At 43.8% G+C, this 17475-nt stretch overlaps 1 protein-coding gene across 1 annotated transcript in view; it reads right to left on the reverse strand.

Annotated features, from left to right (window-relative positions):
• Positions 1 to 1573: 1573 nt before the first annotated feature.
• The window catches only part of LOC119892289 (zinc finger SWIM domain-containing protein 6), a 44292-nt gene continuing 28390 nt past the window's right edge, over positions 1574 to 17475 (reverse strand). The window contains exons 4-14 of the mRNA XM_038704485.1: positions 17245 to 17395; positions 15508 to 15687; positions 14686 to 14856; positions 14408 to 14554; positions 13738 to 13884; positions 12597 to 12857; positions 11410 to 11545; positions 6745 to 6902; positions 6372 to 6535; positions 5124 to 5205; positions 1574 to 5013 (exon numbers count right to left, since the gene is read on the reverse strand). Coding sequence (XP_038560413.1) covers positions 4148 to 5013; positions 5124 to 5205; positions 6372 to 6535; positions 6745 to 6902; positions 11410 to 11545; positions 12597 to 12857; positions 13738 to 13884; positions 14408 to 14554; positions 14686 to 14856; positions 15508 to 15687; positions 17245 to 17395 — 2463 coding nt within the window. The 3' untranslated portion in view covers positions 1574 to 4147. The remainder of the gene's footprint in view (positions 5014 to 5123; positions 5206 to 6371; positions 6536 to 6744; positions 6903 to 11409; positions 11546 to 12596; positions 12858 to 13737; positions 13885 to 14407; positions 14555 to 14685; positions 14857 to 15507; positions 15688 to 17244; positions 17396 to 17475) is intronic.

Raw genomic sequence — 17475 nt, forward strand, 5'->3', positions numbered from 1 at the left:
TGTGTGTGACGCTGAAAGAGAGGAAGTGAATGCTCCAGATAGGAGTTTGATGGTGAGGAAGAGGGCTTTTGGCATGAAAGGGGCCAGTGTGTGATCATGATGTCATTAGGAGTATACAGTGAGACAGACCGGAGGAGGCTGCTGTACTGCGCTACACCCAAGGGACGTCATTACCAACTGGAACTGAGCCGGGACCTGAGCACAGGTCAGACACTCAGGAAGTGGTCTCACACTCACACACACACAAACAAGTGTACGCTTACTCGCATGGATGGACATATACGTGTGTGTTTTTATGCGCTGACACACACACACACACACACTATTTCTCAGGCATCCATCACATAACAAATGGACACTTCTGTCTGGCCTCTGACAGCAGAGGGGTGCTTTTGTTGCTAAACCTGACGAATTCCACAATATCTAAGTGGACACCTCTATGGACAAATGTGCCTCATTACTGAGCGCACACAGATGGACAACACACGCACACACACACAGACACGGACTGAGAGCTCGTGCTGTGCTAAGTTGCAGTGTGTATACCGGTGTAGCCGTCTGTGCTTCATTACTGTTCACACACACAGACAGTTGCAGTGTTTTTGTGTCAATGTTTAATGAGGGGCTGGGAGTCTGGGGACCTTGCTGCTGTCAGGAGCTCCTGTAGTCTGGAGCTACCACCTGTTCCCATTCGCTCCCTAAAGGCCTTAACGCACACACATATACACACACACACACACACACACACACACACACACGCAAGAAGACAGACACACGAAGACATGCAAACAAGAGGGAGCATGCACAAAAACATGTCTATACACACACACACACACACACACACACACCTGACAAACTACATACACTGATTTAGTCATCCTGTGGCACCACTGTCAGTGTTGGATGCATGTAAACAGGTTATTGTGGTTGGCTGAGCCTGGCTGCCTGACAGAAGCTACAAAGACCATGGGAATATCAATTGATACATTTCATATTCCTCGTCAGCTCGCCTGAGATGACAGCTTGAAAGCTGCTGCCAGTGAGAGTGATCCCTCTCTGCCTTTTTCTGACACCGCTGTTATATGGAGATCTGAACCATCCTGACTGATCGCCGCTCACTGATACGCCGACCAACTCACGTCTTCAAGCTCGCAGGCCCATAACGATCCATGACAGACTTTCTGAGACAAAAGTGCAGCTGTAAAAAAATAAAAGTGTCCTGTGTCAGGGAGGAAAAACAGCAGAGAACATGAATATACATTTCAAAAAACTAACTTTTATTAAAACAAAAAACAAAAAACAAACAAAAAAAAAATCAATTATTGACTCATTAACAAGATTATAAAACAGTGATTTAGTTACATAAATAAATTGATATCGGTGTATCAAATCTTAATTTCATAAGCATGTATACATGGGTCATTGTAATAAATAAAATGGGAGAGCAGAAGATTCCTACACAAAGAAAACAAAACTAAAAAACAAACAAAAAAAACAGCTAGAAAGACTCAGAGGAAATTGTTTCTGAAGAGAACAAGAGACACTGGACAACGTATTTTTTCACCAAACACACGTGAGGAATTGCTTTGTTAAAGCATGAGTTACACAGCCATTCACTTACTAATTAAGGACACTAAAGCTGGGACCAAGGTGGGTTGTCTCTCACCTCTTAGAACGCGTTTGGTTGTTAGATAGATCTCCTGTTTGGTTACTTTAAAGCGTTAAGACAAGGCAAGAGAAAAGGCTGCTTTTATCTTTAATGAACTCAAGACAGAAAAAGATGCACAGTAAAAGAAAAAAATCAGACATGTAAAGACGGTAAAAAGGCAAATAATGATAGGACAGCTGAAAGTTGCAGAGGAGACACTGGAAATTCTGCTGTGAATGAAAGGGAGAATCGAGGAGACTCGTATTTTAATCTTAGCTAGATTGAACCTGTGCATAATATGAATATGACTCTTGCTGAGTTGCACAACTACTAAGTTACTCTGATAAGGGTTATATTACTGCAAAATGAGGCAGACTTCAGCCAAGAGATGTCCTTAAATGCATGTAAGGCTAGAATACACAGAATACATGATTTTTTTTACCAGATTCATCTCCAATTACCTCCTGTATAAAGCACATTATAGTTTTTCCTCCATAGGATCACATGGAAAACTAGGCTAGTGCAACAGCTTACATGCATAATTAAGTACTTAAATCCTGTATTGTGTTTTCAAACATTTATCAACCAATGGCCTGAAGTAGTCTACCTCAATCCCCTTTCTATGCTTTCGTCAGCAGGAATGAACGACAATATTTCTCTCCGCCGTCACGATTTGACTCAACCTGCATTTCTGACGGGATCCAGCGTCTCAAGTGTGAACACATGAGGCCTTGTGAGTCCAAAAAAGCCATCAACAAGGTCAGTCTCGTCCTTCTGATATGTTCTGTTTTCAACAAAAGAGAAGGGAAAAAAAGAGAAGACAAAAGAGAGAAGGAGAGCGAGAGAGAGCGAGCAAACTACAGCGGCTTCAAGTATTTCACATTACATAGAATACTCTGTATAAATTAGTTAACATATACTTTCAGATCCTCCATATTCAGACATATACTATGGCATATATACAGAGTACAATAAATGCTCGCTCATGTTGTGTCATGTTTTTGTCTTTTTCCTGTAGTCAGTCGTTCATTTGTTCCGCCTTTTTTCCTGTGTAGAGAAATCCCTGAGAACGTTCTGGTTGACAATTACTGAAGATTCCACACAATGAACTATAACAGTAGAAAGTCTAATTTCTATGATTCACATGCACAGAGGGAAATGACACTGGCCTAGTCTGAAAATACCGTACAATGGTGGCTGTAGAGATGAGCGGGGACTGACACACTGACATATCTTGTGTGTTAGAGCCAATTTTGGGGACGGGGGGTAAGTACCGATGCCAGGGCAGTGACGTACAGCAGAGCCGAGCGCAGAAACACCTCAGCAGGAATCTGACTCCACATCTCCCCATAACCTTGGTCTCACTAGTGGATCTCCTGTTTAATTAACACTGTCAGCCATCATAGATGATAAATATCATATGATAGCAAAAAAAACAAAAAAAAACAAAAAGGGAGCAAGTTCAATACCGTATCATGAGGTAGTCGTCTCCCTCTTGGTATCTACTTCAACTAGAAAACTCAACTGTAGCGGTTATTTAGTCAATCTTCGGCTGTTAAAAATCACAGCTGTACTACATTACACTAATGTAACAATAATACTCATTATCTTTGTCTAATGTGCCATCACTGTAGCGCCTGCATATTGTCCTCTGTCTGAAACAGGTACTCATTATGGAGGTGGGGAAGATTACAACAATAACAACAACACGAGTTAGCTAAGAGCATTGTTGTTTGTAATGAAGCTAATGCCTGGGACCCCGAGAAAACTAATGGCTGCTCAAGTGCTGCTGCTACTGCTGTGTCTAAAGAAATGCTGATCGCGGCTTTCTGTCAGTGCTAACCCAAGCTGTGCCTAGCAGAGCCGGGCTAAGCTGTGCAGTGCTGCCCAGCGCCCACTGGCGAGGGCCTGGACAAAGGGAGGTGCTCTGTGTGGTTTAAAGCCTTAGTTTCTCTTTGAGGATGCCAAGACATTGTTTTTTTTCTTCTGCTTCTTGTTTTTTTGTTTTTAAATGAGCGCTATCGTAGAAGGGCTTCAGCCACTTGACAACATGTAACTCAGTTTACACTGAAAAAGGGAAAAAAAAGATGCTTTAAATCATAAAAAAAAAAAGGAACAAAATTTAAAACAAAAAAGCCATCTCACTTTTCATTTTCCTCTCGCACACATGTAGAGAAATACACACAACATTCACAACGTGACAAATTTCCTCTCTTCTGAAAAATAAAAACACTTCTGTACACATAGTAGTAATAATATTATTAATAATAATAATAGTAATGTTTATAACAATAACAACAGCAAGAACAATAATACCGCGTGTGGCTCTGTTGATTTTTTTGTCATCTTTTCCTTTCTCTTTTTGCTTCATTCTACAAGTCAGATCCCTCTTTTTACTTGTCTATTTTATAAGTCCAAAAGAAGTTCAAAAGGCAGACTCAAGTTCATAGAAAAGTACTAGAGTGGGAGGGGAGCTTTGGCGACCCCCCAGCCTCACCCTCAGCCAAACCTCTCCCTCACAAGCATCATTAGTTTCTTTTTGCCCTTGTAGATCTGTTTCAGGTTGTCTATGAACTGGGTAAACTGAATGTGTCCGTCGTGAGCCATCATGAAAGTCTCCCGGGCCTTCCCCAGGAACTCGATGAACTCGCTGTAGTGGCGCGGGCTGATGTGTGTGAGCCGTGAGTGTGTGGTGTTGATGTAGGCCCCAATGGTTGCGTCCAGCAGCTGCCTGAGCGGCGCCTTGTCCAGGGACATCAGCTTCCCAGAGTTCCTGCGGCTGTGCAGCGCTGACACCATGCCCGGCGTGGTCAGCGTGCACCGCCGCAAAATGTCCGAGAGCACGGTGGCGCACTTCACGCTCTTCACCACAAGCGGGATAACAGCAGCCAGCTCGTTTTTCCCCAACGAGTGGCTGAGCGCGCAGGCCCACAGCACGTCGTTGATGGCCGGGTGTGTGTCCTGGTTGTAACTGAGGTTCAGATGAGCCATGGCTAACGTCGCCAGCTTATACGCCCTCATCGGGTAACCGCGGTGTTCCATGTAGCGTGCTATAGTGAACAGCTGTGTGTAGCTCATCCCTGTCGCCGCTGCGTCCAGTACAATCTGGTAGGCTGTCTCGAAGGCAATGTGGTCCTTTTCACAGAGTGTAAGAGCAGAGAGGGCGCAGTTCTGGGGGTCCTTCATGGCACACTGCAGAGCGAGGGTGCGGGCGGATGAAGCCAGGTTCTCCTGCTGGTGGCAGTCCAGGTGGAGGCGGACGATAGTGCTGTTCGACATGACCGTGGTGGCCACGATACTGGTGGCTTCTGTGGGGGTGAAGAGGGTGAACCAGCTCTGCATAATGCTGTCCAGTGCATACACACCTGGCAGATACACATGGGACAGAATGAAGAGAAAAATTTGGGAGATTAAGATTATGTCAAGTACATCTTGAAACAACAAAATAAATATTTACGTTGTCAGGCTCACTCACCCACTTCAGTGGCACACGTGACTAACCAACGCACCATCTCTCTCCTCCTCCAGTTTAACGTGGACAGAGTTATTCTCATCACCTGAGGAAGATGGAAAAGAAGATGGTGGAGCAGGGGGGAATGACAGGTGAGCGAGAATACTTTAAACAACATTAATCTCTTGAACTTGTAACAACCTGCACGAGGAATCTGAAATATCTCTACCATTCCCATTGAAGACTGTTATAGATATGTTTTGTTACCTAATTCAATTGCCACTTTAAGGGCAAAGACTGCATTATGTTTTCAACAATCATGAAACACAGACTTCTTTTTGTCATCGAAGATACTGAAACCTTTATTCTGTTTCACTTCACTTGTGTTTCGTAACTTGCGAAGGGACATAGCTGCTATGAGGGTAAGAAACCCTCAAGCAAACTTTCAAAGTAAATACTAAAAATGTTGAACGTACAGGGACATTACAAGGAATGTAGTCTGACCAAGATCAGCTTGTGTTATTACAGCAGTACAGGCTGGCTTGACAAATGTCAAGTACAGATATATATTCAACAAGGTTACTTGTTCAATATGGAGCTGTACTCAACCCAACTCTCATGGGCTTCAAAAATCTGCTACTTGTGGTGGTGCTGCCATTCAGGAAGCATTTGTTTCCAACATCAACACTCAAAGTGCTCCGGAGGTGCACAAAAAATAAACCTTTTGCAAAGAAATAGTAATGTGAGTCATCTTCCACCCTTTGTCCAGACAATAATGCCACCATAGCGGTTTTAAAAAAAAGTTTCATGAACTCCAGAATAAAGTCCTTTAATGGACACAACTGATCTCAACCTAACTGAACCATTATGGCAAGTACAGTAGATTTCTTCTTCAAGAGCTGCAAGCTTTCCTGTACAAAAATGATCAAATATCTCGCTGCAGAAAGATAAGAATTAGTAGAATAACTTTAAGAATTCACACAGATTTTACACCTGTTCAGAGGACAAACAGTGGACTTGATATGAGTAGAATATTACTGTCACACATACTGAATGTAATGACTTTTTAATTAAAGGGATGTTATGGAAATTTGTTTGGTTTTGGTTATATTTCCAGACTTAGATGGTGATTCTGCTGAACTTTAAAATTAGCAAGGCCTGATTGGACACATGCATAAAATGGTACAACCTGAGCTGACAACCTTCTAAAAAGGTCCCAACACATATACTGTGGTACCCATTTTGACAAACGATATGGGCGTGTTTGCGTACCTGCAGTCCCAGCTCCAGAGAGACTTTGAGGAGTGTGATGTCAGGCAGGCTGTCCATCAGAGTGGCGATCTTGAACGCATCTTGTGCCAGTTTGAAGATGTGAGACGAGGAGTGAATGTTTTTCTGGATGGACTCCAGGACTGTCTCCAGCCTCCGACTGTCACCTAGAAAGGATTCGAACATAGGAATGCTTCAGAATAGAATAGAGAGTACTGCTGAACTTATATGTATATGTATGTTTGTGTATATGTATTTGCGTGTGTTGCTAATACTATCTCCATTAACATTGAGGGAGTTAGCAGTACAGACCTTTTTCTGTGTACAATACTTGTTTATCTCTGTTTCTTGTGTGTTTTTGCAAATATATATGCACCTTTGGCAGCAGTGAGCATCGTGGAGGCCAGCTCACACTGCTGAGACTCTATGTGGCTCAAGGTGAACCAGCGCGGGTAGCGGTTGGGCACCACGGACACGATGTGGTGGGGTCGTGACAGGTCTCCGGACGAGGCCGTCGACTCCAACACGGGCAACCTGATGGAGAAACACACGCAGAAAATGAGAGGTTGGGATAAGAAAAGACACGAGTAGCAGAGAAATGATAATCAGAGAGAGGCAGAGAGACACCAAAAGTCAACGAATCATCAAAATCACAGTGAAGTCACTTCTGTCTTTATACAGTAACAAGCGGACAGAAATACTGTACAGACAGAAAGTCTTCATTATGACGGTTTCAAAGTGACTTCAAAATGAAAATGACTTTAGTGATCACAGGGGGATTACAGTTAGCCTGTCCCTGCAATTTACTTCCAACATAGTATTTAATCACCTAGAAACCAAGGTATAATTAGTATTTTCTTCACTCTAATTGGTCATAATGAAGTCAGAGCTGTGGAACACCTGCTAGTGGATGAAGGAGCTTCACTAGTTTCTCTCTCTCATTATAATAATACTGACAGGGCCAAGTTTTCTCCACCACCGCCACGAGCACCACCACCATTACCAGTGTGGCCGGCTCATCTCCTATTCTGCTTCACTCCTCTTCCCTCCGCTTCCACCTCAGTTTCAAAGGTCTTCTTTCCTTTAGAAGACAGCACAACCTGGCCTTCTCTCAGCCAATCACAAAGCTAATTGAGTCCACGGGGAAATTAAGGAATTCACCTTCCAGCCCCGTAAGGCTGGACACACATCAAACAAATACTGACACACATGAATGAAAAGACCCCCCCCCCAACACACACACATATGAAAGCACACACACACACACACACACACACACACCTGCCCTTTGAAAACACATCAAAGCAGCCGGGTAAAAGCAATGTGATGCTAAATGCCAGTTTCAATTTCAGAGCAAAGTGCATGTGATACTGTTGCCACCTGAGTGAAGGCATGTACAAAAACAGCCTCTCCGTGACTCGTTTTTTTTTTTGCCCAAGAGGACAGGAGAGAGAAGGTGGCAAAAACCCAGCCGAGATGCGTGCGAGTGTGAACACTGACACTTGGTGTAAAATGGAGATGTTTGGAAGCCCTAGCAACTGCCGGGTTCATTCCACACACATCTAAAGAGCTGCTAAAAGCTTCCACCACACTGGGGCCTTCTGGAAGATTCCTGGGGTGTAGCAAAGCAAAAAAAAGGGCCCTGGGTAAAGATGGAGGCCTCATCAACATTCCTGTCTTTGTTTGGTTTTCACCAGAGACCCAGAGGCCTCCATTGGATAGGAGCTTGAGAGGCCTGGCCTGCTGAAAAATAACCTCCTTAAAACGTTAGGAGGAAAATCCATACTGGGCTATTGTTCCACGGGAAACAAAAAAAAAAGCATTCTCTGAAGCATTCAATCTAAGTTAAGTTTATTCCCTGCTACTGTTGCATTCTCATCGAGCACCTCGTAAACTACTGCAAAACGATGTGCACTGGCTATAAACATGATCATCTTCGTCATGCAATAACACTATACAAACTCTCAACTCAATGTCAAGTGTGCTGAAAACATCAAATTAAACCCATATTTCTTTACAGAGCTGCCATAGCTGGACACAAATGTGTGTTATCAATGATATATAAAACAACTAACAGAGTGAGCTGGAAGAGGCAATCAATCCCTGTGTGTATGGAGGGGCGGGGTGGTGTAGCTCTGGTGTCAAACGGGTCCTGTGGCAATATAGCACCCTGTCACATCTGAAAGGGAAACAGCAATACTTATTGCACCAGAAATATTCAAGTGCGGTGGTGTGGACAGAGTCTGCAAGGGACTCGTGGAAGACAGACGCCATATAATGAGAGTCAGTAATCAGATATTTAGATATCTGTATTTTTTGAAGCTTGGGAGGATTATTTATGGGATAGTAAGTAGCACACACTCACTGAATTTGCATGGTAACGTATTCAAATCCACATATACAAAGAAGAAGATGAAAAACAAGTGAAAGGGAAGAAGAAAGAATGGGACGTTGATAAAAAGCAGTCCAGTCTGGTTTTACCTAAATCTTGAGGCCCTTCTGGGTTTCTGGTCAGCATCACCATGACTACTGACCTCTCTACCACATGCTCCTTCCCCATTCTGACTGTAAACACCCTTCACTTTCATAATCTATCAAGCACACATCTATCAGCTAAGTGTCACATCCGCTGGAAGACCTCTCTATACACAAACCCAAAAGTTGGAAACCTTCACAAAGCCTGACAGGAGGGATCAAGTCATACATGACCTGAGACCTAACCCCAGACTTTAGTTCACAATCTTAAAGTGCCTCGGGTTTTTACAGTGTGGTATGGCTTTCACTTAAATAATCTAAATATTTCCTCCACTATTCTGACTATGGATTCCCTGCTGCTTAATTTGGCTTCTTCATATATGCTTGTTAAAATGATGAACAGATTCAGTAATCATTGTTATTTTCATGGGATATCAGACTGTGCTGAGCTTCGGAGTTTGACCTAACTTAAAGAAAAAAGAATGTCAGCTGCCTGGGAGTGTCCCTGGTATATCATTGTCTTAGTTTATCCTCAGACTAGACTTATGATACACAGTGCTGTATATTCAAATATTATGGATTATACAGAAGATCAAAGGTTGTGGATTACAGTGAGGTTCATTAGCACTGGAAGGAGTCATATCTCATATGGAAATCTCATATGATAACAGGCGGCTGGGATTTGTCTCTTTGGCTTCCAAAGAGTTCAGTCTCTGGAGAGGCATGCAAGCTTCTTCTTCTTCTTCTGTGGCTGCAGTCAAATTCTGGGCAGACTGTGAACCAGTAGGCAGCTCCTCTGTTTTTGTGTTGGCCGCTCACACCAAGCCATCGCACAGCATATGCTGCTCTCACACGCTTTAATTAACCTCACGCACAGTGCATAAACACAAACATACACACACAATTTCTAAATCTACTGGAACTGCATTTGCGCATGGAGGCAGACTGACGCATTAAGAATAAAAAAGCCGGATTGAGGGCAACTGAGAACGAGAAAACAAATATAGAAAGGGAGTGGAAAGTGAAAAAGTGTGTGTGTGTGTGTGTGTGTGTAAATGAGCAAGAGAGCTAGACTTTCTCTCTCTCCTTGTATCAATGATAGTGTTATAATGGGTCCATTAAAATAGCCCTGGTTCCTTTACCTCTCCCTCTATATTTAACTGTCCGCTATCCCGTGGGAGAAGGACGGTATATGCTATCATATTACACTACGCTACATTACACACATTCATTATGTGCTGAGTAGACACCCCTGGATCCCAGGAGCACCCATAAGTGGCCATATTATTCTAAATCGCCGGTTTCACACCACACGATTGAGGATGGAGAAGGTGAGGGGAGGAAACAAGGAAGGTGAAGGGAAGTAGAGAGGGAGGGAGGGGAGTAGCTGACCCAGGGAAAACAGGTTTGGGACGTGGGTTTAGAGGCAAGGAGGGGACACTCCGCGGTTGGATGTGCAACCTTGAAACCACACAAAGCCAGCCATGTTGTTTTTAGTTTTGTAAGCATGTTATTTCAATTCCTGGCGCCTCCCAACTGGTTAACTGGAGGATAGTGTGAAGGATGTACTCGTGGTCTTTTTGTTCCCCCATTTCTCCGACTGTGACACGTGATGGCATGAGCCAGAAAAACAAAAAACAAAAAAACTTCTCATTCATTCACTAATCATTTGCCAGTTTCTCAGCGCTGGACTCCTAGCTTTGTAGAAACACAACAAACATCTTCTCCACACTGCCCTCTCCCTGTTGGCCCTGCATGTGTGTGTATGTGCTTCCTCCTCATTACAGCCACACTAATTACACTCTAATTAATGTAATTAATATTCACTGATCCAGCTCCCACTAGTCACAACATCAAAACACAGCAGCGCAGACTGATTAACACACATACACATGTACGCATTGTCCACAGATGAATACACACAGGAGCGTAATGCAGAGAGATCACATGGAAAATGCAAAGTCAGACCTGCAAAAAGGACAGACCCCCCCTGCCTAAAAAAAACAAAACACAGACACACATGCGCACATAAAAACACAAGACCTTTGAATTACCATGACTCAGCCACGGTGACTGCAAAGCTTGAGGAGAGCATGCACTAGTCCGCACAACAAAGGAGTGATCACTACATGTTATCAACTAAGTTAGTTACTTTCATTGGAAGCTTCGCAATAAGACATTTTTATGAGTTTTAGAGTTGGAATCTGAATGTGATCCTCTGCTTTCAGGTGGTTACAACAACTGAAATGTAAATATGGTGAGCTTGACTGCAATCTGCAAAAGTTACTAGACAAGTGAGTCTATTTAAAGCCAGGTTACTACAATAAGGCTTTAGAAAAACAGACATAGTTTGTGAGTGACCACCCTGCGCTTATGAGTTTTCCGTTGTAATTTTTTAAAAGGCTCCATTAGTCCAAATTTGGGAGGATTTTCTTAATCCAAAGATCAGCGTTTAATTCTTCAGATGAAATTCCCTAAAATTTGATCTACAAGGTTTTGACATGATTACAGCAACACGCACACACGCACACACGCACACACACACACACACACTTAAGAGACCTACCTCATGGCTCTCAGTGCAATTTTGTACGCCAGTTCAGCGTCGTGAGGTAGGAGAGAGGTAAAGAGATAGCGGGCGAAGGTGTGCATGGGAACACTCTCTCTGTGGACGATCTCTCCAAGGCCAGAGTACGGGCCAGCTGCTCAGAAAAACACAGAAAACAATAGACACAAAAGAGGGGGGGTGGCATTTAGTAATGGAACAAAAAGGTGGAGGAATCATCAGGTCAATAAATGCTGAAGCATAGTATTAATATTTATCGTATATACAAAAAACAAGTGAATTCTTAGTTTCTTATAAATATTCTTGTATACTGAGTTGTGCTTTTTCTATAGTACTCTGAGAAGTGACTTATCTGGTCTATCCCTCCCGGCCAGGAAGAGGCAAACCAAGGCGGCATTAAAACCAACTGTGATGTCAAAAACCATATGGTCGTGTGTGCAGACTTGGCGCCCCCCCCCTCCAATTTCTTCCTGCACTTCCCCTTGTCTCTGGTGGGTTATTTTAAACCCCAATAGGCTCCTAAGCCACAGACCACATCACACGGTGGCGTGGCTGCAGGCTCCGGGGGCCCGCAGAAGGCCTCGGAGCCTGGAGCTCTATTAGTAACAGAACCAGAGGTGGGTGGTCATGGCCCAGGCCGAGGTGGCGCTGGGGTTTGGGTGGGGACTTGAGTGGAGTTAGACTGGGCAGAGCCCTTCAAGATGTGCCACCCCACCTCCTCCTCCTTCTCCTTCTCCTCCTTCTCCCTTTCCCATAACCAAAACTAATTTCTGCTCCAGCCCCCGTCCTGTATATGCACACACTGTTGTGTGTGCATGCATGTGTGTGCTGACACAATACCCCTGGTGTTACAGTGTAAAGAGCTCATTTTGGTCTGGCCCAGGGCAGCTCAGCCTCTATTTGCACCACAAAATGAAAGGATAATAAATAGTGAGACACAGTCCAATGTGTTTTTTCCTGTTTTAGAAAGACGGTGTAGGTTCTTGGTGCGTGGGAGGGAGAGAAAAGAAAAAAAGAAAGAAAGGAGGTGTGTGTGTGTGTGTGTGTGTGTGTGTGTGTGTGTGTGTGTGTGTGTGTGTGTGTGTGTGTGTGTGTGTGTGTGTGTGTGTGTGTAGGGGGGGCTGTTTGGATATCTAGTGAAATAAAAGGGCAAAAAAAGGTGAAATATTATGTGTTTGCTCTCTCACCCTCTAGCAGAAAGACGGCCTGTTTACGGAATATTTTGACCAGGGAGTCGTCCAGTTCCACTTCCTGCAGCTTGGCCAATAGCTGCTCTTCGTTACGACACACCTTCTCTTGAGCGTACAGCCCATCAGGCATCACCCTCTGCTGGCCTAAGCCAATCAGAGCCGTCTCCACCGCCAGCGCCATGTACGATTCACCGTCTCCTAGCAATCGCTGCACGGGCATCCGCTGGAGGTCTGCTCGGCTTACAACACTGGAGCAGTCTGTGAAGAAGAGAGAAAAAGGGAAGGGAAAATAGAGAGTCAGCAGGGGAGAAAGGGGGCTGAAGGAAAGGTATAAAGCAGTAGTCCTCGTCTGTGTTATCCTCTGAGGTTTTGGACACTAGATGAGTCTCTCTCCTATGGAAAGGTCTGAATCCAACGACCATCCAAAATAAAGATCAACGCCTCAGAAGCATTCCTCTGTTCACTTCCCTGCCTCAGAGGAGAGGGCTATTTCTGTGAGCAGAGGAGGCAGTGAGGGACAGAGCGGTTGTGGAGCGTAGGAGAGGAGAATTGAACAAAAACATGAGAGGAGGCATGATAAGAAGAACCAGCGGGACTGAAGGTGAATCTGCACTTAAACTATGCTTTTTTAACATCTGCATTCTAATTTAAATGAAAGACCTGAAAAATTATTATGCAACTACATAGACTAAAAATGACTCTGTTGTAGTCAATATAGCAGGGATGTAGGTATAAATTACCCATTTTGTCATCCCATAGTAAAAATCAATCATCCTGGGAATAATATACAGCATGCTGAGCACCTGTATATAAATATACAAATGTTTCATTATTACAGTCCTGTTTGTTTTGTATAATGCTATACTTATAGTATTTTATGTGGTAGTTAGGTTACCTATGTATACAGTATGTTATTATGCAGCATATATCCTATACAGTATATCATATACAAATCATAAAGTATAAGCACATGGTACTACAAAAGCATACAGAAAACATTACGGTTCGATCGATTTGGGTTTGTGTTGGCCCAGAAGGTATTGTTTCATATGTTGCCATAGAGCCAGAGATATATTTAAGCATATATTTGTGTGTATTTTTTTTATTCAGAATGCCAGTTACTGTAAGTCAGCAGCACCTGAGAGGTCTAAGCAGGTGTTGGAGCCCTCCTCTCCTACTCTTCCCGACTCCGTCAGGGTGTTGAACAGGGTACCGATGGGATCCAGAGGGTGTCCCACCCAGCCCTCCATGTTGGTTATAGAGGTGTGGCCTTTATGGAGCAACTCTAAGATGAGACAGAGCAGATAAAGATACAGTTACCACAGAGTGTCGACAAAGGGATGCTGTTAACATAATGTCAAAACCATGTCGGTAACTGACATCTCCAAAATTATTCAATGACCTTCATCAAACCTAACAGTCAGGGAAAAAAACACTATAAAAATGACCTGCAGTAGGAAAATGAATAGTTCTTAAATCAAATGACAATGACAATGAATGAAAATCAAAATGAAAAATTGACTTCTAAAGGAGAGATCATTATTTCAAATAATAAGGACAATGAATGAAAATGAAAAATCGACTTTTGAAGGAAAGAGGTTATTTCAACAACCACAAAATGTTTTGTCTCTTTGTTGAGAATTAATTTCTCCCTTGTCATTTCTGTCCACGCTCTTATTTCCCCTTGATATACAGGGTATTTATGCATGAGATGGATGTGGGACGGTGGCGTCTGTATGTACAATAAGTGAATTTGTGAGAATGGTCTGCTGATTTGTATTCTGACAATAAATAAAAACTAGCATCACCTTTCTTGTGTCGGCGGAAGTGCTCCAGCTGCCTCTGCTGTTGCCGTCGTAACGTGTTCACCACAGCGATGGCCAGTCGAAGGGCTTCTCTTGGGTAACCGTGTGAACGCAGGGCATCCACCCTGGCACAGGCTGTTGGGACATGTTCTGGGGAAGAGACACAGGTTTAACTCCAATATTCTTTCGCTGGCTACTGTACATGCTCACTCCAACGTACTGTATATAAATAACCAATCTGACACATGCTCTCTCATACGCCTATGTACATATAGACTCACCATGCCACAGGGGCCAGCCACGTGAGTCAAAGAGGGAGCCCTCTTGGTTGTCATGGTAGCAGTAGTTGGCATAGAGGTCACTAGCGATAATATGCTGGAGGTGCCGGTCCTGCCAGTGCAGGTCGCAGGCCTCAATGGCCCGTGTGAACACAGTCCTGTGGGGACGCATCTCTGCAGAAGAAGAAGAAGGAGGGGGAGAAGTGAGGAGGAGGTGTAAGAGCTTCGGGTGAACAGTAGTGTGTGTGTGTGTGTGTGTGTGTGTATGTGTGTGTGCGCACGAGCGATAGGGCTGGGAAACAAAACAATAATGATAATTATCACAATATCATTTTCCTCAATAACAATTTGAATCACAAATGAATTAGCACCTAATTTTTCTATTAAGATATTTGGTTTTGTTAAGAAAAAGGGACTGTAAAAGATTTACTAATAATATTTTTTGAAAAAAGATTTTATCATAATTGTTTTGAATGTTCTACCTCAGATTTGTGAAGTGATCCACTGTTTGTCATGTTCTGACCATAAAGAAAAGTTTAACCACACAATTAACCATCTGGTTTCTTCAATTTTCACAAAAATCATCCTTTAAACTTGAAAGAAATAATGATTTGACATTTATTGTGATAATTATTGATACCGAATGGTATAAAATGTTTTTATCGTGATAACATTTTTGGCCATATCGCGTGTCCCTAAAGTGAGAAAAGAGCTTCACTACTGATGTTCACAAATCCTACGTGTACTGTCGCACCACCTTTACAACTGTGAGATTACAAAGTACATATGTTATTGGCGGACATACAAGACATGTCAATCTCTGACCTTGGTTGCCATGGGCACCCTGAGGCAGTGAGTGGGTGAGGTTGGGCAGCTCGTTGCCGTGGTTACCGTCCTCCCAGGGGCAGACGTCCACGCTGTTCCACCTGCGCAGCTGGCGCAGCCACGATGACTTCTGCTCTGGTTTGCAGTGGGGGTTCAGTACGATGCACATCCACAGGGCACCTGGACACACACACACAAACGTAAAACACACACACACACACTTCAGTTGGCTGCCCTACTTCTCAATGTGTGACAATGATGTAAGCAATGAGTCATACAATACAGGAAGGTGTGACTTTTGAATTTAAAATCCTAAATACAGTTATCATGCAAGACTGGAAGCTGGAGGCAGTTTTCAAAGATGCGCAGCATTCATAACATTATTCCTGTTTCTGTTACTGCACATTTTGTATGCTGCCGCCATCTTGCACTGGAATACAGAAGTCTGTGAAAACAGAAAACTTAACTAGTCCCGGGGCAATGCTGACTGCGCACACATCATTTTGGAGTAAATTGGAACAAACAGAATATGAAAAGTGGCTATGTCTCTTGGGACACAAGCACATTCGGGGATTTTACTCTCAAGACTGCTGGAGATGTGTGGACTCTACAGTGTGTGCACGCGTGTGTGCGTTGTACATATGCATGTGTGTAAAGGCAAAGAGAGTTTGGGAGGAAGGACAAGGACAAGGACAGAGACAGAACATGAAGAGAGGAAAATAATACAAAAAGGTGTAGAACAGAGGGAGAGCAGAAGAAAAGGGAAACAGAAAATGAAATTGGAGCGGTGATGATTTGGACGAGTAGACATGGCTGAGGACAAGTGAATGAAGGATGGCTTTGTGTCTGAAGGAGAGGAGTAGCTGCGGCTCAAAGAGGAGAAAGACAAAAGAGTGGGGGAGAGAGAGAGATAGAAAGAGAGAGAGAGTGGTGCCGAGAGGCAGCATTCACCACACATCAGGGGGAGTGATAAGGACTTGGGAAGAAGGGTTTGAAGTGTGGACTTCAAAGAGACCGTACACACACTTCCAAAAATACGTGGGATTGAAACAGATGAGATCCCTGCGCTGTCCTCACAAAGTGCAGAACAAGACCAAAGGGAGAAAACGAACATCATCATCAACACCAACAACAGCAGCAGCAGCAACATCAACCAAGACATTAGAGGAAAACAACAAAGACAGGAGACAACACGACTGCTGTCCTGGTGACGGGCTCGTTGGTTTTGTGGTTTGTGAGAGGTGTTTTGCTGTAGGTACAGTGCATCTGTCAAAAGAACTACACACTATATCAAACCAAATGACTGCGAGGCGAGCAGCACTCTGTCACATCAACTAAATATATGATGGGAAGTGTTTGAAAACATTATGGAGGTCATAATATTTGGGGGTTTTGATGAGGCGCGATGTGCTGCATTAAACGGCTTGTAATTCACAAAGACACTCTTGCTGAGCTGCCAAACCTACATTCACAGTGAGAGGGAGAGACTGGGCTGTCAAGTGATGAGTGTGTGCGTCTGAGAGTGTGTGTCTGTGTGGGCTGTCTTGCACACAAACGACAAATAAACAAACGGGGGGGGTGTGCCTTTGTGTCAATGTCTGCATTCGATCGCCCACCTTGCTAAATCTGCCCGTGCATGCACATGCTGGGTGAGAACGGTGTGTGTGTGTGTGTGTCTGTGCGCACATTTATAGGACAGTCTGTGTGCCTGCATGTGTGCGTGTTTTCCCCCCTTACCCAGCTCGTCCCAGAGCTGTCTGTACTTGTCGGTCATGGTGGTGCCCTGCTGTCTCCACAGCGCCAGCCGAGGGTCGGCCATGAACTGCTCTGTGATCAGTGTTAACATCCTCGCTCCGTTGGAGTCACGCATCTTCAGCATCTCCCTCACCTGCAGGAGGAGAGAGGAGGAGACAGGGAGGACGGTTATGTGTGTACAACAACGGCACACACGCACAGTTTATACAAACA

The sequence above is a fragment of the Micropterus salmoides genome, unplaced genomic scaffold, assembly GCF_014851395.1.
Source record: "Micropterus salmoides isolate LMB-PRFRI ecotype aquatic unplaced genomic scaffold, ASM1485139v1 Ms_hic_scaffold_7, whole genome shotgun sequence".
NCBI classification, from domain to species: domain Eukaryota; kingdom Metazoa; phylum Chordata; class Actinopteri; order Centrarchiformes; family Centrarchidae; genus Micropterus; species Micropterus salmoides.